This window comes from Myotis lucifugus, unplaced genomic scaffold (assembly GCF_000147115.1).
Source record: "Myotis lucifugus unplaced genomic scaffold, Myoluc2.0 scaffold_70, whole genome shotgun sequence".
In the NCBI taxonomy this organism is placed as follows: Eukaryota; Metazoa; Chordata; class Mammalia; order Chiroptera; family Vespertilionidae; genus Myotis; species Myotis lucifugus.
The window spans coordinates 1,178,138-1,199,960 of record NW_005871118.1 but is presented as its reverse complement, the minus strand read 5'-3'; the positions used below and the strand labels follow the sequence as shown (position 1 = coordinate 1,199,960).

Sequence of the window (21,823 nt, the reverse complement as noted above, 5' to 3'; positions counted from 1 at the left end):
TTTCTCTCTCATCGATGTTTCTAACTCTCTATCCCTCTCCCTTCCTCTCTGTAAAAAAATCAATAAAATATATTTAAAAAAAATAAATAAAGGCTTGCATCTTTCTGGGAATATGCAAAAGCTTGATTAGAGCCGCAAAGCGGTTGCACTTTCTCTTCCGAGCCGGCAGAGGACGCCCGGACAGCGGAGGGCGCTGCTCTGCTCTGACGACCGGAAGCTCCTCCCTCTTTCCCTTCGGTGCCCCCTCGCGTCCTTCGCCCCGGAAGTGCTCCCCGGGCCCTGGTCGCCGGCGTGACTTTGAACGCTCGGGCTGCGGTGCGGGTTGCGGAGCGGAGCCGGAGCCGCGGGACCTTCGTACTTGCTCCGTGTTTGCCATGAGGCTGCTGGGAGCAGCCTTCGCCTCGGCGGTGGGCCGCGGGCCGCTCCCGCGGGTCCCGGCCGCCCTGGGCTGGCGGGGGAAGCAGGTATCCGTGCCCGGCGAGGTAAACCAGGGGGCGGCCCTGGGCCCTGGCGGCCCTCGGGGGCCGGGTTGGTCTGCACCCCTCCCCTCCCTGGCGCCTCGTGCCCTCGCCGCTGCTGGTGCCCGGGGAGGCCGGACGTGCCCTCGGTGTGTGATGGAGCCTGTTCCTCTGGCTGCACCTGAAGGTGGAGTGACTGGAGGGAAGATGAAGACAGCTGAGCACGGAGTGTGCCCGGGGCTCGGACCCGCGGCCTCCGACTCTTCATCAAGTGCTCTTTTCCCTCTAGACCAGTGGTTCTCAACCTTCCTGATGCCGCGACCCTTTAATACAGTTCCTCATGTTGTGGTGACCCCCACCCATAAAATTATTTTCGTTGCTCCTTCATAACTGTAATTTTGCTACTGTTGTGAATCGTCATGTGAATATCTGATATGCAGGATGTACTATTTCATTGTTACGAAGTGAACATAATTAAAGCATAGTGATTAATCACAAAAACAATACGTAATTATATATGTGTTTTCCGATGGTCTTAGGCGACCCCTGTGAAAGGGTCGTGCGACCCCCAAAGGGGTCGCGACGCACAGGTTGAGAACCGCTGCTCTACAGTGTGGCTGGTCCGACTGCCCCCCCTCAGCCTGCACTGGGCGGTTTGATGAGGCGCTAACCCCGGGTGCTTTCCTGTGGTCTGGCTTCTGCCTTCTGCCGGGGGCGCAGAGAAGCAGGGTTCAGTGGGAGTGGAGCCCGTCCTGTCAGGCAGACCTCAGCCGCCTTGCTCGCTGGTGTCTCAGGGGTTGGCTCAACTTCGAGCCTGACGCCCGGATTCCATTGAATACTTTACCCACCTTTTCCAAGGCCTCGGCCTTCCTTTCCCCAAAGGTGGCCGCAGTGCATTCTGGATGTACAGTCCTATAGGAAGAGGTGTATATTGTGTCTTGATTCCACACATGCAAGATTTGGCCCCCTCCCCCGATTAATAGAAAGTATGTTTTTTTTTTAATGTCCTTGTTTTGGGGCAGAAGGAACTGGAAACTTTTGTTGGCTGCCTTGGAGCTCTTGGCACCAGTGCATAGAGCACATGAGGCCTCAGACATTCTTGCTCGCTGTGAACCACAATAAAGGTGGGGGCCGGGGAGGGGGCAGTCCAAGTAAAATTTAAACTAAAAGCTATTTCCCAGTCAAGTAGCTGTTGGGAGCTGTCTTTCTGATTTTATCAGCCCCAGTGTATATTTTCATAAACCTGTAACATTCCCCAAAAGTGTCTGCTCCTTTTGTTTAATCAATTTATTTTAATACTAGAGGCCCGATGCACGAAATTTGTGCAAGAGTAGGCCTTCCTTCCCCTGGCTGCTGGCACTGGCTTCCCTCACAGCCCCAGCTTCATCAGAAGGAAGTCCGGAAGGACGTCCAGTCTAATTAGCATATTACGCTTTTATTAGTATAGATAGCTTTTTTTATTTAATCCTTTTTAAGAATATATATTTACTGTCCTCTCTTGCAGTCTCTCCTTTGATTACAAGAGTTGCAGGTTGAGACATTTATTCTTCCTTTCCAGATGATCTCAGATGACATTTTGTGTCCGTTGAGATTCTTTGGAGGAAAGATGTCCACCAACCCATTTTAGTTGCCTGTTGTTACCTTGTAAAATGTTCAATAAGTTGAGCTTTTTTTTCCCCTCCAGGTTAATTGGAAGGTCTGCAGATGGTGTTCATCAGGGAAGATTCCTAATGAGAGGATAAGAAATATTGGAATCTCAGCTCACATTGATTCTGGGAAAACGACATTAACAGAACGAGTGCTTTACTACACTGGCAGAATTGCAAAGATGCACGAGGTAGATGGTTCGTGTTGATCCCGATTAGTTAGAGCTTGGTTTTAATTGTTTTGTGGCTATGATTTAATAAACTTTACAAAACCTGAAAGGTTTAAAGAATGGTAGCAGTGGATCTTTAATCAAAATCATATTACACAGTGGATAGCTCAAGTAGGCTTGAAATATTGCTCTGAGGAATCGATCTAGTGATCATCATTGTAGGTATACTGAGTAGGTGGTCTTTTGAGTATGTTAAATTCCGTAATGTGATGTGTCCTTAAGCAGCCATTAAAATAGGTATTTACATAATTTTTTTAATGTTATGGAGAGATGTTTATAATGTTAAGTGGAAAAAAAGATTAAAAATGATGCATAGTATGAGCTTAATAGTTAAAAACTTTTAAGAAACTCTCCTGAAGAAATTATATATCAATGAGTAACTTAACTCTCCATTTAAAAATATTCCTTCAGATGAAGATCATCGTTTTAAATCGCATACTTTAAAAGCTGAATCCTCCCCTCCCGGGCCTCGAAATCCACATATAGCTGAGCAGGCAGAAGCTGTTCTCTGAACAGCTCCTCACAGACCAGCAGAGGGCTGGCGGGCAGGAGCAGTGCCGAAGGGGCAAGGATGGCTCTAAGACTGGGTGACTGCTCCATGGCAGTAGTTGCTGAGAACGGATTGAAAAAGGGTTAGGCAGGTAATGGAGGGCAGAATCTGTAATCAGCTTTCTATGTCATGAGATGATACGGTTTGACAAATGAGACTTCCCTGCTAATTGCATCATTTAACTACCTGCGCTCTGGTTCCATCTCTGTAAAAATGTCTTTGCTTCTTAGAATGCAGGGACAGAGAACTCTGAATTGCTGTACTTGTGTTTAGGTGAAAGGTAAAGATGGAGTTGGTGCTGTCATGGACTCCATGGAACTAGAGAGACAAAGAGGAATCACTATTCAGTCAGCGGCCACCTATACCATGTGGAAAGATGTCAACATCAACATCATAGATACTCCTGGTGAGGTTTCTGCTTTGTTGCAGCTTGTTTGGGCAGCACACAGTGAGCTCCTTCCTCTGCTGTGCCACAGCTTATATGTGTGTATCAAATAATACTCAAAAGCGTGACTGAGTCTCTGTCAGAGAAGTGTGACGTGGGACCTAGAGCGCCTCATCCTTTTGTGGTTTCCCTGGAAAATAGTGCTAATCACTTGTGAGTAGGAGGGTTCGTGCCTTTTGCCTGTTGCAGCTGATTCCAGAGGTCCCCATGCCCATGTATCTTTTCGAAGTGATCTTGTTGGGCCCCTGGACCTTATGGTGAGTGAATGGGATTGGTGATTTTTAAAATTTACATTCTAATTAGAAGCCTTATGTGATGAGCAGAGATACAGAAACTTTTAATTGTGCATGTTATAAAACTTCAGGCTGCTCTCTAAAACCCTCACACACTTGTCTCATTTAGGGCATGTGGACTTCACAATAGAAGTTGAAAGGGCCCTGAGAGTGCTGGATGGCGCAATCCTTGTTGTCTGTGCAGTCGGAGGGGTGCAGTGCCAGACCATGACTGTGAATCGGCAGATGAAGCGCTACAATGTTCCGTTTCTCACTTTCATTAACAAACTGGACCGAATGGGCTCCAACCCCGCCAGGGCGCTGCAGCAAATGAGGTACTGATCCTTAGAAGAACAGGGGTGTGATGATCTGCATGATAAACTTTATATCCAGAACAATTAATTCAGTGTCATTAAGCTTTATCCTTACATTCCCCCCCCCCCCCCTTTTTAAATTTATTGAGTGATTTAGTAAATGGTGCATTGATGTCAGTAGTTTGGTTTTGGTTTATGGTGTGACCTCATCAACTGCCTTCTCTGTAAGATGGGGGAAATACTACTTGAATTGTAGGGATGCTGAAGGTGAAGTCAGAAAGTAATCTGGCAATTTATGCTCTTTTGCTATAATTAGAGAAGTTATAATCTAAAGTAGATTCTAAAAGTACTTTGTGTTTATTTAGACAAATCTAGAGGATCCCCTTTAGTTTAACCTTTACTTGAAGAATTTAATTAATGCCCTGAAGTAGTATGCTGTATTTCCTTGCTCTCATGGTCAAATACCTGCTAAGACAACAGGAACACTTCCGCTCTGTGCCAGGGATAACCCAGTGGTATTTATAGCGTGTTGCATTGCACAATTCTATATATTTTCAGATAGCCTTTGAAAAGAGTCAGTCTCACTTTTCACCTCTTGTAGATGTGTAAGTGGAGCTCATTTCACAAGAGAGCTGATAGACACAAGAAAGACATAGGCAGCAAAGTTCATGATAGTGGAAAGACTGAGAGTGATGTGTCTGATGACAAAAGATCTGGTGTTGAGGAACTTTAAGTGACTGTATTGCTGTATGCACTTTGATAAAAGTGATATATTTGAGAATATGAGAGTAAAATTTGTCCTTTATTGGATACTTGTAAAATTTTCTTGGGAAAATGAAACATTTTTACTTTTCATCTTTATGACTATATTTTAATTGTGGTTGGCAATATAGGGACTCTTTCTACTAAGTCTTTTTCTGAATTTTAGGAGTATTCTCTTTTTGCATCTATTTGACTAATTTGGTTTACTCCACTCCCTTTTTACCTGTTTTCTCATTTTGTAACTCCCTTTAAACATATTTTGAAACTTCATTTGGTCTCTGTGTTTTAATTTCTGCATCTGGTCTCTGTGCCATACTTTCTGTCTCTGTTTTGGACTGGGCAATGACTAATTCTTGAGGTCAGTCTTCTAGTTCACTAATCTGCTATTCATCCGCATCCCTTCAGTTATTTAGCCTGTTTGTTCTTTTTAATTTCAGCAATTATATATAGTTAATTTTCATACACTTTCTCTTTTATTGCAATATTTTTATTAATAGAGATAATTACTTCTCAGACCTTTACATTTTATTTTCTTCTAGTATCTCTCTCCTTGGAGGTTAGTACTATTTCTTGAGCTCAGACCTCTCTTTCAAGCTATTGATTTCCTTCAATTATTTGTTGATTCCTAGTTATCTAGCCGTAATCATAGATGGGCACCTAGAATCTAGGTAGCTAGAACATATTTCTCCTTAAGTGAGAATCCCTGTCTGTGAGTGTAGGTTTTATTCAGTAGATGTGCCTGATGGAGTTATAGGCTGATAATAAGGGTCTGACTTTAACACCTGCTCTGAGAGTTTTCCCCCAAGAACTTCCCTTCACATAGCTGTATTCTGTTTTGCTAGAGTCAGCTGTTCAAGAATGAGATGTGGACATAGTTATCCTACTATCCTTCTAGAGTTCTTTTTATTGCCTAAATAGGGTTGTAGCTTCGTGAGCATGATGAGTTTGGCTGTCAGTCTGTTCTCAACTGCTTTATATCTTCTGTTCTGACTGCTGATGACACCCCCTCCCAAAGTAAACAGCATCTACCATTACATTTTTTTTTTTAATTTCAAAGGGATTTGGGGAGAAAAAAGGAGGTAAGAATGTGTGTTTTTATTTTTCAGGTCTAAACTAAATCATAATGCAGCATTTGTGCAGATACCCATTGGTTTGGAGGGTGACTTTAAAGGTATTATAGATCTTATTGAGGAACGAGCCATCTATTTTGATGGAGACTTTGGGTAAGTATTAAAAATATACTGTTAAATAACTCTTACATTTTAAAAGATATTGAAGAGAAGGAAAAGGATGAGTTATTTAAACAAACAACTTTTGAAATATGGCTGGAAGAATATCCTCTATGATGATTTTGTTTTACTGCCTTTAATCCTAGTTGCTTCCCATTTTGCCTAGTATTCATTCCAAGGGAGAGTACGTTATTTGTTGGGTAATATATTTGAATTGTATTATGACCTGCATGGTATGGTGGAAGGAGGCCTTCAGCCTGAGCTAGTAATGTAATGTTGCATTCATTCATTCAGTCTGCGAACTTTTAGGGGGGGCAGCTACATCCTGGATATTGTGATAAAAACTGGAAAGAAAATACGCATCATAAATATTCCCTCTACCTACTTCATGGTATTGCAAAGATAAAAAGACTACTATGTAAAAAGCAATTAAAGATTGTACAGATGTGGTTTAGGCAATACAAGAAGCAAATTGGTAAATGACATGGTATTTGGTTCATCAGTCAACTTTTGAGTGACTTTTGCATGTAAATCACTATGGTTTCTCACTGATTATCAAACCATGGCATTCAGGAAAATCACCTGGAGAGCTTTAACAAACACATATTCCTGTGACCACCTCCAGAGATTCTGATTCAGTAGCTCTTAGGGTGGGGCCTGGAATGTGCATTCTGGAAAGCTCTCAAAGACGCTGATGTTGCAGGTCTACAGACCACACTTTGAGTGCCACTAATCTAGACAATGTGGGGGAGTCATAAATGACCCTTTGTTCTGAGTAGTGGCCTCAGCAGCCTGGCAGTTTTTCCAAAGGTACTTCTTGAGGGGTTTCCTTCCTTTGCTTTGGAACTAGGATTGCTGGTCTGGCAGGTAGGTAAAGGGTGTCGTGATCAGTTAAACAGAATTTATCTTGATCAGCCACCTTGTGGGCAGGAAAAAGATGGGAGCTGTCCAGCAGATGAAGTGTTTCTCACACCTCTTGTGTTACAACTGAGTAATGACAACAAGTTTGTTTATTATTCCTTACAATGTAAGGCCCAAGAGGACAGGGATTTTTTATCAACTTTATTCATTGCTATTTTCCCCAGCCCTAGAGGTGTCTGGTACATAATAGGGACTCAAAAAATGTTTGTAAATAAACAAATAAATCCACTTCCCTAGAATTACCAGGGCACAAGTTTCTGTCTTCTAAATTAGAGGCTTTTAAACTTGTTGCACATCAGAACCAGAGATGGCACTTCTTAATATACCTGCCCCCTTTCCCAGCCTGGACCACTGGATTTGTATATTTTGATTCTGACATAAAAGTCTAAGCACTAAAGAGCTTAACAGAAAGGAAGAAATTAAGTTCTAAAGACTATGAAGAACATTCTTTAGAAGTATTTGCAATTGGCTTTTGCTTTTTTATTTAGGTACATGTTTTCTGAAAAGATTATTATTTTTTTTGACATTAGTTTCCATTTTAAAGATACTTTGAAAACTTTCGTACTAATATTTCTAAATATCAAGTATATTCACTTCTTGGTTGTATATATTTTATCTGTGTCTCTTACCTATTTGGCCTCTACTAAGGAATGGAGAATGGGCTAAGGTTGAAGAGTCTGTCGTTTTTAGTAAACCTTTTTTTTCCGTATTTTTTTCCTTTATTGATTAAGGTATTACATATGTGTCCTTATAACCCCATTGCCCCCCCCCCCCCCCACTCATGCCCTCACCTCCCTGGTGTCTGTATCCATTGGTTAGGCTTATATGCATGCATACAAGTCCTTTGGTTGATCTCTCCCCCTTACCCCTGCTCTCCCCCTTACACCCGCCTTCCTCTACCTTCCCTCTGAGGTTTGACAGTCTGATTGATGTTTCTCTGTCTCTGGATCTGTTTTTGTTCATCAGTATGTTGTTCATTATATTCCACAAATGAGTGAGATCATGTAATATTTATCTTTCTCTGGCTGGCTTATTTCGCTTAGCATAATGCTCTCCAGTTCAATCCATGCTGTAGCAAATGGTAAGAATTCCTTTTTTACCACAGCATAGTATTCCATTGTGTAGATGTACCACTGTTTTTTAATCCACTCATCTGCTGATGGGCACTTAGGCTGTTTCCAAATCTTAGCTATGGTAAATTGTGCTGCTATGAACATAGGGGTGCGTATATTCTTTCTGATTGGTGTTTCTAGTTTCTTGGGATGTATTCCTAGAAGTGGGATCACTGGATCAAATGGGAGTTCCATCTTTAGTTTTATGAGGAAATTCCATACTGTTCTCCACAGTGGCTGCACCAGTCTGCATTCCCACCAGCAATGCATGAGTGTTCCCTTTTCTCCGCATCCTCTCCAGGACTTGTCATTTGTTGATTTGTTGATGATAGCCAGTCTGACAGGTGTGAGATGGTACCACATTGTTGTTTTGATTTGCATCTCTCGGATGATTAGTGACTTTGAGCATGTTTTCATATGTCTCTTGGCTTTCTGAATGTCCTCTTTCGAAAAGTGTCTATTTAGGTCCTTTGCCCATTTTTTTGATTGGATTGTTTATCTTCCTTTTGTTAAGTTGTATGAGTTGCCTGTAAATGTTGGCAATTAAACCCTTATCGGTGATAACATTGGCAAATATGTTCTCCCATGCAGTGGGCTTTCTTGTTGTTTTGTTGATAGTTTCTTTTGTTGTGCAGAAGCTTTTTATTTTATTTATTTTTATATAGTCCCATTTGTTTATTTTCTCTTTAGTTTCCAATGCCCTAGGAGCTGTATTGGTGAAGATACTGCTTCAGCATATGTCTGAGATTTTGCTGCCTGTGGGTTCCTCTAATATTTTTATGGTTTCCCGTCTTATGTTTAAGTCCTTTATCCATTTTGAGTTTATTTTTGTGTATGGTGTAAGTTGGTGGTCTAGTTTCATGTTTTTGCATGTATCTGTCCAATTTTCCCAACACCATTTATTGAAGAGACTGTCTTGACTCCATTGTATGTTGTTGCCTGCTTTGTCAAATATTAGTAAACTTTTTTTACTACAAAATGGAGTATTCTGTGTTAAAATTGTGTGATTGGGTTTGTTACTTTGGGAAGGAATAATTGGGTCTCTAATCCTGCCTGTAAGAGACTGTGATGTTTGGAATAATTTGGTTAATAGAATTTTCAGGTGCTCACATGGAGCCAGGTTGGCTTTGCATCTTGGCTCTTCCATTTACTAATAGTTCAATCTGGAGCAATTTGCTTTGCCTGTTTTGCCCATTATCTGTCTGAATTTTAAAGATATGCATTAGTATTATTTGCCATATTAATACAAATATATCAGAGCTCTTTCTCATCTAAAAAGATATTTTAGCTATTAGTTTAACATTTTCATTGGTGCTTTATATATTTGATTGTACATCCTTAAAGTACCAATATAAACATTTCTTAGTCAGATTGTTCGCTATGGGGAAATTCCAGCGGAATTCAGGGCTGCGGCAGCTGACCACCGCCAGGAGCTGATTGAAAGTGTTGCTAATTCAGACGAGCAGCTTGGTGAGATGTTCCTGGAAGAAAAGATCCCCTCAATTTCTGATTTAAAGGCAAGTACTTTCAAAATAAGTCCTCACTCAATATTTTTCCATTGATTTTTAGAGAGAGTGGAAGGGATGGGGAGAGACAGAGAAAGAAACATCGGATGTGCGGGAGACACATCGATTTGTGCCTCCTGCAGGTGCCCTTACCAGGGCCAGGAATTGAGCCTGCAACCGAGGTACATGCCCTTGACCGCATGCACCCCAACTAGAGATCAAACCCGCAACCGGAATATGTGCCCTAACCGGAATTCCAACCTAGTGACCTTTCAGTGCATGGGTTGATGCTCAGCCCCAAGCCACACCAGCCAGCGTTGTATATATATTTTTTTACCAAATTAAAAATGAGTGACATTTCAAGAGTGTTAAAGCAGCTTCCTAGGCCTGAAAAAGGAACTGTTTTTTTTTTCTCCTTTGTTTTGAATTTTGACCTTAAGTTATAGAAGGCCTACATGATCCTAGTCTCCACTAGAGCCAATACTCCAAAGAGTATTAATTCATTTATTTGTTGGTTTGTAATTGATCTGAAACACAGATGTAATTTTTAAGATTGACTAATCATTACTTTTTTTTTTTTCCTTTTGTAGCTTGCAATCCGCAGAGCTACTTTAAGTAGGTCATTTACTCCTGTCTTTTTGGGAAGTGCCTTGAGGAACAAAGGAGTTCAGCCTCTTTTAGATGCTGTTTTAGACTACCTCCCAAATCCATCTGAAGTCCAGAATTATGCTATGCTCAACCAGGAGGAGTAAGTCTTGGAAATTGATTCTTAGTTTATGCAGAAATAGTTTCTCCACTATTACTCTTTTTTTCCCCCTTTCTATACTGACTTTTAACATTTGTGCACTATGAAAGAATGTAAGAATGATTTTTCTAGTTATGTTGTATTTGTGTTATTTTTCATACTTTACAAAAACAATCACCATTTCTATTTGGGTAACAATTTGGTCATATACAAAAAATATTTATTATCCCATTTCCCATATTATATTTTATTTGTGAGTTAGAAGTGTGATATATTATCCCTCAAGATTTAAATCTTTAGAAAATTCTCTACAAGACCATTTCTGTGTGGTTTTCTCCCCATTTCCTCTGACCTTATCACAATGTAGTAACTGATGTGCTTTTTCTCAGATAATACTCTGATGAAACAAATTGATATAAAAGAAATATTAGTTGTTGCATCTCACAGTTATATTTCTTTTATTTTAAGTGACTCAAAAGAAAAAACCAAAATCTTAATGAACTCCAACAGAGACAATTCCCACTCATTTGTAGGCCTGGCTTTTAAACTGGAGGTAAGTTGCTTGCTAATGTACTTAACTGCTATATATAGAAATCTTCTTTTAGGCTTTTATTCCTATTGCTAAGTGACCCTTCTGACAGATTTGGCTATAAGTTTCTCCACTATTACTCTTTTTTTCCCCTTTCTATACTGACTTTTTAGAAGGAAGTTACTATGCACATCTCATACTTGAGTGGGGAATTATGCTCTACCTCCTTGAGGGAGCAGTATCTCCTTATTTGATACTAGAGACCCAGTGCACTAATTCGTGCACCAGTGGGGACCTTCGGCCTGGCCTGCGGGATTGGGCTGAAACTGACTCTCCAACACCCCCCAAGGGGTCCTGGATTGTGAGAGGGCGCAGGCCACGCTGAGGGACCCCACCGGTGCACAATCAGGGCCGGGGAGGGATGCGGGAGGTGGGCCAGCCGGGGAAGGCCCAAGTGGGGGCTCCAGGGCATGTCTGGCCCATCTTGCTCAGTCCTGATTGGCCGGACCCCAGCAGCAAGCTAACCTACCAGTCGGAGCGTCTGCCCCCTGGTGGTCAGTGCACATCATAGTGAGTGGTTGAGTGGCCTTAGCATATCATTAGCATATTATGCTTTGATTGGTTGAATGGACAACCAGACACTTAGCATATTAGGCTTTTATTATATAGGACTAGAGGCCCGGTGCACAAAAATTTGCACCGGGACCCCTTGGGGGATGTCCACCTGTTGACTTAGGCCCACTCCCCGGGGGATCAGGCCTAACCTTGCAGTCAGATATCCTTCTGGCAGCCAGGGAGCCCTCGGGGGATGTCCAACTAAAGACTTAGGCCCCCAACGGATCAGGTCTAAACCATTAGTTGGACATTCTTAGTGCTGCCACAGAGGTGGGAGAGGTTCCTGCCACCACCACTGCGCTGGCCAGCCATGAGCCAGCTTCTGGCTGAGTGGCACTCCCCATATGGGTCTTCTGGGTCCCGCCCTGCCTTGCTTTTTTTTTTTTTTTCTAAGACATTTAACTTTATTTAAAAGAAGCCAATATACAGGATATAAAGGGTATGATATTTAAAACAGTACAGTAAACAGGTTGGTTTCCTGGTAGGATCAGTAGTCTTTCAGTAAGTATAAACCCCCCCTTCCCCTTGATGCTCGACCCAGCTGGCAGACAAACAGCAACAATGGGGTGGGATGGGACTGCAGGATAGAAACTCTCCCTGAAGGGATTAAAAATCATGTAGATGCTAAAATGTCCACGAAGGGGTCTTGGGGGTGAGGGGTACCTCTGCCTCATTCCTTTGAGGGCTTGGCAACAGGAATGTTGAGGGATTTGCCCCAAACTAACGGCCCACCCTGAGCCTGTAAATCTTCCACCCATGGAATATTCCCTTCCCGAGAGAATCAGCCCTAATCCCTCAGCCAGGGCCTGGAGGAGCAGCCCAGGCCGTGGGCACAGCCAGGACTGTGGACATTTCATGGCCTTTCCACTCCCACTCCAGCTGCCTAACAACTCTGCACTGCTCCCCTTGCCCACCTCCCCCGTCACCCCATCAGGACACCGTGCACAGGAGGGGACACTGGTTTTCCCATGCCCATTGGGAACTGGCTGTTTCTGTTTTCTGGAGTAAAAAGGTTCCTGTGGGTCGGGTAAGCTCTCTGCTTTGCAAGAAGTTCTGAAACAGAGCCACTGACCACACCCACCTCCTCTGGGCATGGTGCAGCTTGGGCCCTCGGAGCTCATCTCTCCAGCAGAACTGAAGGGAAGGCCATGTATACCCTTCTGTCCCTCACCCTTCACATGCCCAGAACCATCAGTGTCACACTTCCTAATTCCTATCACTGTATTTCATTAGTTCCATACTGTTTTACTAATCCTGAATCTAAACAAATTGGTTCAAAAAGAGATCATTCTATTTTAAAGTATTTAGTGATGTACCTGTGAGCTTTGCATGGATGAACTAAGCACATGACCCTTTCTTGTACATCAGAACCTGCACACACATATAAAAAGAGGACCCATTTTTGACAGATGTGAAACCACCATTTATTTGTAATAAATAATTACACAATCTAAAAAAAAAAAAAAAAAGACCTGGCTTCCGCATGTTCTGGATCCCTCCCTGCCTCGCTTCTGGGGATGCGATCGGGTCCCCCACAGCCAGGCAGGACGACTTCCGCGTGTTCTGGGTCCCTCCCTGCCTCGAGGGGTCACCGATCACCAGGGTGGGGGGCAGGGAAGAGGCAGACACTGGCGGCCTCTTCTCTGCCCCGCCCGGCTTCTCTTATCACCAGCTGGGGGATGGGCCTTTGCCCAGGTTCTTGGATCCAGGGCAGGGGACAGGGCAAAGTGCCTTTACCCTGCCACCTGGCTCTTGCCTGCCGCCTGGGTTTCCAATCATTGTTCCTCATTGAGCCTACGTATGCAAATTAGCCGCCATCTTTGTTGGCGGTTAACCGCCATCTTTGTTGGCAGTTAATTTGCATATCGCCCTGACTAGCCAATGGGAAGGGTAGCGAAGTTACGGTTAATTACCATGTTTGTCTATTATTAGATAGGATTCTTCTGTATGGGAGAGTTGTCTTTTCACCCCCATTTTATTTATTTATATCAGTATGAACTTACGGGTATTTATTTTGTACTTTGAGTTACAGTTGAGTAGTATGTTACTTATTTTGGTGCCTAGATTGACTGATTTGGCCATTGTAGCTCTTGCAGTTGGCTCCTGAGTCTCTGATTCTCCAGTGTTTGCTTTATGACTACTTTCTCACTTGCTGGCACTACAGGATGCTCCAGGCTTATCTGATATATTCCCTGCCCCAGCCTTAGAATCAGCCACTTCTTTAGGGGTCCTGGTTTCTTTTAAGAGAGAATGGTTTTATAAACCAAGATTTGATCACTGGGTGTGCTTTTTTTTGGGGTATTGTTGCTTCTGTTCATAATATTTTAATGTGAGAAGAAAGGTAGATAGTTGGAAGTATTAACAGTGGTATAGATGGAATTATATTTTGGGGGCTTTTCCCTAGATTTTTATTTTTAAAACTTTACAATATACTTCTTATTACCTCTAAAATGAGGAAAAAGTAATTTCAAATTAAAAAGTAGAAGTAACATTGCAGTGCCAATTTTTTGCATAAAGCTTTTAAAAATGTGTTTAGGAATATATTCTTAGGATCCCTAGAATAGCAATTATAGAATTAAAGGTATGGAATATATTAACATCTGATGGTTTGTATTGCCAAATTGTTTTCATACACTCAGAATTAATGTTTTGGATTATTTCAGTGAATCTGTATTAGCAATGAATATTATTTATTAAAAATTATTACTGAATTCATAAATGAAAATATTTTAATATTTCATCTTAATTCCTAATGATAGAGAATATTTTTTTCATATACTGTTTTTATTATGCAGTTGTATTTTCTCTTTTGTAATTGTCTTTATTTCTTTTTCTAAAATGAGGATCAAAGTATCTTACTTATTTGTACGAACTTTCTCTAATAAAGATGATTTGTTAAAAACAATTAGTACTTTAAAATTTATATAGTCAAATCTATCAGTCTTTGTCCTTAGTCATTCTTAACCTTAGAAACCCTCTTCTTTGAATATGTTTAATAAATGTTTATTAAATATTTAATAAATATTTAATAAATATTTATAAATAAATATTCTTTGAATATATTTAATAAATATTTATTTTTCTACTTTTTTATGGTGGGATTTTTTTTATTGTTAATCTAATTGGAATTTGATTTGCTGTGTGCTATGAAGCAGGATCCAAATGTTTCTCCAATTCAAGAACAGTTGTCCAGTTACCAGTTTTGAACAATGTTGTACTTTTCCATTGACTGTCATGCTTTCTTTATCATTATTGATAAATGAATTAAACATTTTAGACATTTTTACTATATATTTGTGGGTTGTTCAGTCTAATTTGTGCTAGTTCTATACTTTTTAAATTTTGGAATATTTAATATGTTTTTATATTAGTCTTAGTTTCTTCTCATTACCATAGTTTTTCAAAACTTTTTATTTTTATCCATTCTTCTAAGTGACTTTTAAAATCACTAATTAAATGTTTAAAATTTTATCTTGGGATTTTGATTGCTGTTGTGTTAAATTAATATGGGAAGCATTGGCAACCTTTAAATACATACCTAGTTGTTATTCAGGAGAAATTGATCCTTAATCATTCATTTTATATTCAGTCACTTTACAAAACTCTTATTGTATAACTTTCCAGGTGACTATCAAAGTATTTTAAATGTCTTGCTATTTCTAATGATGTTTTTGTTGTCTTTACAATCATTATACCTTATTTTTATATCTATGTTAAACTGAACTTACAAAATAATATTATAAGACAAAAGGATAATTCCTTACATAAGTAATTTTAAAATTTTTTCTAATAACTTTTATTTCAGAGGAAGCACAAGTAGTATCTCGGATTGTGATGCCAAAAAGAATAACACAATCGTTTAATTTACCTGTGTTGAAAACTACTAAAATTGATAAAGGAATGTTTGGAGATAGTTGTGAAGTTTTCCTCCTGATTTTGATTCTTATGTTTCTTTTTTATTCTTTCTGCCCTTACCCAATCTTGACTTCTAGGCAGGTCGATTTGGACAACTAACTTATATTCGCAATTATCAAGGAGAGTTGAAGAAGGGGGACACCATCTACAACACGAGAACAGGAAAGAAAGTGCGGGTGCAACGGCTGGTTCGCATGCATGCTGACATGATGGAGGCAAGTGCCTGGTCACTGAGAGGTCAGAAATTCTCTAGTGCAGGTGAAATAGATCTGTCTTCTTGGTATTCTGAGCCCCACAAGAAAATCACTTCCAGTTGAATGTTTTCCTAGCTTCTTCCTTTTTAGTTAGGTGTGCTGCAGTTTTGATGTAGCATTTTAGTATAGGCTAAATTAGAAGATGTTAAGAACACAGTTTATACCACTATTTGTGAGTTAGCTGTATTTCCTCAATGGCCAAGGTTAAGGAGAAGGGGCAATTAGTTCCCTATGACTCAGAACCATAAATTCAACATTTTCCTCAAGAGCCATCATTACAAAGAGGATAATAGTTTCTGGACAATGGAACTGTGCTTCTCAAAGGTAAGTGAGAGTAGTAAACTCATATATAATTGCACACATTGTTCAGTGAATTTACTTTCTAAAATATGGCAGGTCTGAAAGTTCTGTTTAACACTAAAGCTTTATATTTGTAGAACCAACCCCAAGAAGGGCCATAATGGTGTTAGACTCTATCTGAAGATTTAAAACCTCTCAAAGTGTGGTCTGGGAGATAAATTTCTCTTGAATTCTTGAATTGGCTCTGAATCTGCCCTAGCTTTCTGTGGTCCATAGGGTGATTAGGCCTTGGTAGGAATACTGAGTGTGCGAGGTTGTCTCCTACTCTCACCCTTTCCCAATTCAGCTCTGTATTCCTGGGGAAATTTATTAATCTGAGCAGAATCTTCGTATGTTCAGTAATTTTTGGTGTCCATAACCTTTGTATCTCCTAGAAGATGAATAGGCAGTCTTTAAAAATTGGACAGAATTACTGTTTTAAGAGATAGGCAGCAGGGGGCAGCCAGAGGGATTAGAGATTGTCACAGCTGTTACATGGACCAGAAGCTAGGAGAATTGTACAGCTGTATAACTATTGAAGTATGACACACACATACTTGCTCATTCACAGCCACAGCTGTTATGAATGAACTGTCCATATAAAAGGACAAAAACAAGGAAGTTTAGAGGCACAATGCTTTGTTCTTCGATTTCCTGTTTTTTTAACTGCTTGAATCTGTGAGAAATTAAGATTGTTTTAAGTAAAGTGGGCTCCATTCTCCTGCCTTTGTTTTCAAAACTTCCTTTGTAGGTTTTTCTTGTACACCTTTGTCATACACATCTGATTATTGGACTGTGGCACCATATAGTACATGCTTTTAAAAAAATACATATTTTTTATTATTTCAGAGAGGAAGGGAGAGGGAGAGAGAAACATCAATGATGAGAGAGAGTCATTTATCGGCTGTCTCCTGCATGCCCCCAACTGAGGATTGAGCCTGCAACCTGGGCATGTGCCCTGACCAGGAATCAAACCATCATCATCTGGTTCATAGGTCAATGCTCCACCACTGAGCCACACTAGTTGGGCTATAGTACATGCTTTTTAATTCCATAGAAATAACTTTAGAACTATGAGACTCTGTTTTATCCATACTGCAGATACTCCAAAATGATGCCATAACTCTGAGTTTCCGTTTAAAGTAAAATCTTGTCTATTGAGAGGTGGCTTAAATAAGGGCCCAGTTTAAGGTCTGGCTTGCTGTGGTTGATTGTTGATGTTGCATTGGTTTAGCTAATTCTTTATAAAATCCATGATAAGATTCTGCCATATTTATTTATGTGCAATGTGCTTATTGTGCAAGTACTCTTTAGTCACCCTGTTCTGATTGGTATTACTTGTGTCATTTTTGTGTTATTTATTTAGGATGTTGAGGAAGTATTTGCTGGAGACATCTGTGCATTATTTGGCATTGACTGTGCTAGTGGAGACACATTCACAAACAAAGATAATAGTGGACTTTCTATGGTAAGTCATTTAATTTCAAATCTGTGTTTCACTTGTGTCTCAAAAGTCTGTGTTTTTATGTGATACATTTAACATTTCAGAAAAACAACCACAAGTTTTCACTGAGTAGTGCTGCAGGCATCAAGTATAGCTTGGTTGTGGCTCTTTAAATGTCAGGTGGACAGGTGTTCTGTGTGGGTGTTTTTTAGTAAAGTCATTCCATGATTCTTCAACATTTAGATGCACCTGACTAGCTCTGACTCTACCCTGAGATTTTTTGCCATTGTGGGTACCTCTCTAATTGCTATCACCATCATCAGGCTGGTCCCCATGGGATGTTCCTTCCTTACTAACTCAGCAGCCAGAGTAGACCCTTCCCTCAAGAATTGTAAGACCAGACTAACATTTAGGCAGGCTTGGGGATCACATAAAAGAAGGGCACCAAATGCAACTAGACTGTCTGACTTACTGGTGACAGCCTGCTCTGTGGAACTCATAGGTCCCTTTTCATCACTGAGGGCCCTGAAGGGAAGAACATGCTCTTAATACACATAGACCCTAGAAAAGCCCTGACCCTGAAAATCTACCTCTGTAAATGGAGAGCAGGGAAAAACTGAAGAAAGAGGCAGGCCACTCCATTCTGGCAACTAACAGAGTTCCTTAAGGGAAAATTACATAGGAGGCACTTTCTGGGCAGCTGCAAGATGAAGTGGACAGTCTCCACCCTCCTGACAGGAGCCAGAAAATTATCATATGGGGTAAAAACGGGGGAATAGTCACAGTTACTAGTACATGAATGTTACCTGGTGTGGAAATTACTTAACATGCATGACCAGGTCAGGACAACAACCTGTTCCGGGAACCAGCTCATTGCTTATTTATGTCAGAGTGAACATTAATTACCATCAGATAGTCTCTAAGGGGGGTTTGCGGTCAAGCAATCTCCGTTCTGGCCCAGTTCAGCTCGTGGTCCAGACAGAGGTCACATCATGGAATAGTCTCTCCTCCACACATGCTTAGGCAGTTCTTGCCTTTGAATTCCCTCATTTTCCATTTGTGCCCCTTTAGGAAAGCAGGCTGTGCTACAGTAAGACCCTCTACTGAATTCAGTAAAGAAAGAGTATGAGTACTTAGGGGTAGGTAACTTGCAGTGAACAAATTCACAATGAGTCATTTATGTAAGAACTGGTCCATTTATGTAAGAACAGGCACACACTATAATGTTTCCTAGATCATATAACAGATCCATAATTTTATAACTAGTGTTTCTGCATAAAATATTCTCTAATGTCTGGTTTAATGTTGATTTAAGACACTACAAAAGTCATAAATATGTACAGGCTTTTCGGGGTTGTACATAAGAGGAATGCTTTATGAGTATGATTATAAGGCTTTCTCTCCAGGCTTGTCATGAGCAATATGAAGGGACTGGAGGCTGTGGAAAATACTGAGGCTTTGAAGCAAGTAGACCCTGGTTAGAGACTCACCTCTGCACTATATTACCCACTAGCCTTTAGTCACATTACTTTATATTCTTTCCATGCCTTTAAGATTTTATTTGTATGGTGGAGATAATATCTGCCTTTCAGAGTTGTGGTTGATTAAATGAGGTATCACGTATAAAGAGTCTAGTGCCCTTTCTCTGTTTCTCTTATCAGTGATCATAATAAATTTGATTAAATAACTTACCAGAAGATACCAACAATAAATGTAGCTGCCAGCTGATAAGAATTCCACATCTCAGCATTTGGATTTATTAAATGATTATGTTAAACTGAAAGTGTCAATAAACTTAAGGGTCTTAAACAGTTAAGTAAATAAATAAATACTTTATTGTTTTGGGAGGGAGGAGATCATATAAGTGGACACCTTTATTAAAATATTGTATTAATATATTCATTTATTTAATGCAGACAGACCAAGATATATATATTGTCTAGCCTAAAGATATTGAGTGCTTTTGTTCTTTATAAGTAGAACATTAACATGTTAAGCACCATGTCAGTCACCGGTGACTGACACTATATTTTCCGTCCAAACCTCATCACTCACTGGTGAACTCGGATATTACGGGCTAAACGGAAAGGAAGACAAAACAGGCTTAGCACTTAACGTGTTAAAGTTAATCCATCCCTGACCCTGACCCATACAGTGCTATATTTGAATTCTTCTCTTTTTTTTAAATAATATTTTAGGAGTCAATTCATGTTCCTGATCCTGTCATTTCAATAGCAATGAAGCCTTCTAACAAGGTAGGACTTTGATTTAACACTCAGTATATCACAATAAAACTTGAGCTCTTTTTCATCTGTCTCCACAATGCACATGGTACCTTGTGGTAACCAGCAATCTTATGGTCTCTATTTCTCGTTTGGTGTGGGGAAGCATGGGACTTGGTTAGAAAGGCTGTAAGGAGGATTCTCTGAAAGACCAAGGGCCTCTGGGGGGACCTTGCTGAAGGTGGCAGCCCCTCCCTTGACTTTTCCAAACAAGTCCGAGCCCCCGGGTGTTTTGCTAGAATCTCTATGTTTAGTCTTTAAGACTCGACCTTGTAGAACAGCGGTTCTCAACCTGTGGGTCGCGACCCCTTTGGGGGTTGAACGACCCTTTCACAGGGGTTGCCTAAGACCATCCTGCATATCAGATATTTACATTACGATTCATAACAGTAGCACAATTACAGTTATGAAGCAGCAACGAAAATAATTTTATGGTTGGGGGTCACAACATGAGGGACTGTATTTAAAGGACCAGAAGGTTGAGAACCACTATTGTAGAAGCATGTGCTTTCTCAAGGATACTTACCCTGCTGATTGTATCTAGAGGTTAATTTTAGTTCAAGCTGTTGTTACAAAAAAAGCCTAAGGAGGCAGGCAATCGGGCTGTTTTGGTTCCTAAAGTCAAACAAGCCCCTTAGCCTTCTCTTTTACAGAAATGAGTGTCAGAGTAATCTATTCATCCGTCGCTCAGGGTCTGCTGGTCAGCCCCGGCATTTTGGTATTGAGATCACCTTTTATATAAAATTTACCAGTCAGTCACTAGTAATTACTCCTCAGTATTTTGAAGAAATTAATGGTACTAAAGTGTTCATCAGACTGTGCTTAATAACACTTTACTAAGTAAAGGTATAATATTTGCTCCAGAATGGTAAGTTAACTTCCTAGATTTATAAAGGATGGAAGAGGGGAAATGGGCATTTGTCCTAAATTGTAGAAAAACCGCACTTTAAAGTACTTTAGAATACTGCATAGATTAACTGCCTCATGGATTAGAATACATCTCTAAATTTGTGGTAGTTATAAAATAAGTGCGTGATTATAACATGGAGAGCCTGCAAATAAGACTGTTTTTTCTCACTTTCATAACAAGTTTATGATTGGATTTTATGTCATTTAGCTTTTTACAAAGCCAAGATTACTTGAATAAGTTCTGTATTCCCATTACCTTGCCCTTAGAATTAGTTCTGATCTTGAACTGTAATCATTTAGTTCTTAATGAATGATTTTGATATGTCTTAGTTTTGACATTCATAGCAATCATGTTAATATGGTGTATTGAAATGAACTCATTCATGCATTGAGTGAACATTTATGACCTCTTGTCATCTGGGAAATGTCATTTACAGAACATACTCTGGTTTGTCTTATGGATGCATTAACAGCTTCTACTTATTTTATTTTGAGGAACTTGAGATTTTACAGACCCTTTTCATTGTAGAAAGGAGAATGTTGAGGTGTCAAGAAACATTAAATTACTCCATCTTAGAAATCTGAGGAAAGGCAAGTCTTATACCTAATGCCACAGTTTGTTCTGAGTGCTTTGCTAAATTGTTTGCTTTTCCCTTCAGAATATACAGGGCTAGAAGGTAAAGATGTAATGCTCTTCATTCCTGAATTCAGAGTTTATGTAAGACTTTTGTCTTGATAGTTATAATAATGGAGGGAAATCAAATGTATCAATATCCAAAAGGTTGTTTTGGTTTGTTTGGTTGGCTTTTTTGGTGTCTCAGGATTATCTGCTTGCTGGAGTAAATTAAGTTAAATGAAGAAATCACTGCACAAAGCTGTGAACCTCAGTAGTGGAGGCAGGGATGATCTAGTAAGCTGAGAGTGCCTGCAGGCGAGTGCAGGGGAAAGGGAAAAGGACTTTGGAGATAGACCAACCCAGGATTCATTCTCAGCTTTGCCATGCACTGTCTGTTTAGCCTTGAGCAAGTCAGTTGAGTTATCTGTACCTAGTTTCCTCACCTGTAAAATGTGGATAATTCTGTCTTGCAGGTTTGTGGTTAGAATTTGAGGTAACACATACAAAATACATGACACACAGCTCCAGGCACATGTAATAGCTATTGATGCTGGTGATTCAAGGGTGTGTTAGTTTTCTGTTGCTGCTGTAAAAAATTACCACAAACTTAGTGGCTTAAAACATCACAAATGTATTATTTTATAGTTGTGTAGGTGAGAAATCTGATACGGTTCTTAATGGGCTAACATCAAGATATTGATTGGCAGGGTTCCTTTCTGCAGGCTCTAGGG

The 21,823-nt window shown here is 40.2% G+C and overlaps 1 protein-coding gene across 1 annotated transcript in view; it reads left to right on the top strand.

Moving 5' to 3' along the window:
• The first annotated feature begins 268 nt into the window (after positions 1–268).
• GFM1 (G elongation factor mitochondrial 1) overlaps positions 269–21,823 on the top strand; it is a 42,272-nt gene continuing 20,717 nt past the window's right edge. The window contains exons 1-11 of the mRNA XM_006090307.3: positions 269–464; positions 2,143–2,295; positions 3,158–3,290; positions 3,732–3,936; positions 5,784–5,900; positions 9,306–9,456; positions 10,035–10,192; positions 10,658–10,742; positions 15,326–15,463; positions 17,208–17,309; positions 19,484–19,540. Coding sequence (XP_006090369.1) covers positions 375–464; positions 2,143–2,295; positions 3,158–3,290; positions 3,732–3,936; positions 5,784–5,900; positions 9,306–9,456; positions 10,035–10,192; positions 10,658–10,742; positions 15,326–15,463; positions 17,208–17,309; positions 19,484–19,540 — 1,389 coding nt within the window. The 5' untranslated portion in view covers positions 269–374. The remainder of the gene's footprint in view (positions 465–2,142; positions 2,296–3,157; positions 3,291–3,731; positions 3,937–5,783; positions 5,901–9,305; positions 9,457–10,034; positions 10,193–10,657; positions 10,743–15,325; positions 15,464–17,207; positions 17,310–19,483; positions 19,541–21,823) is intronic.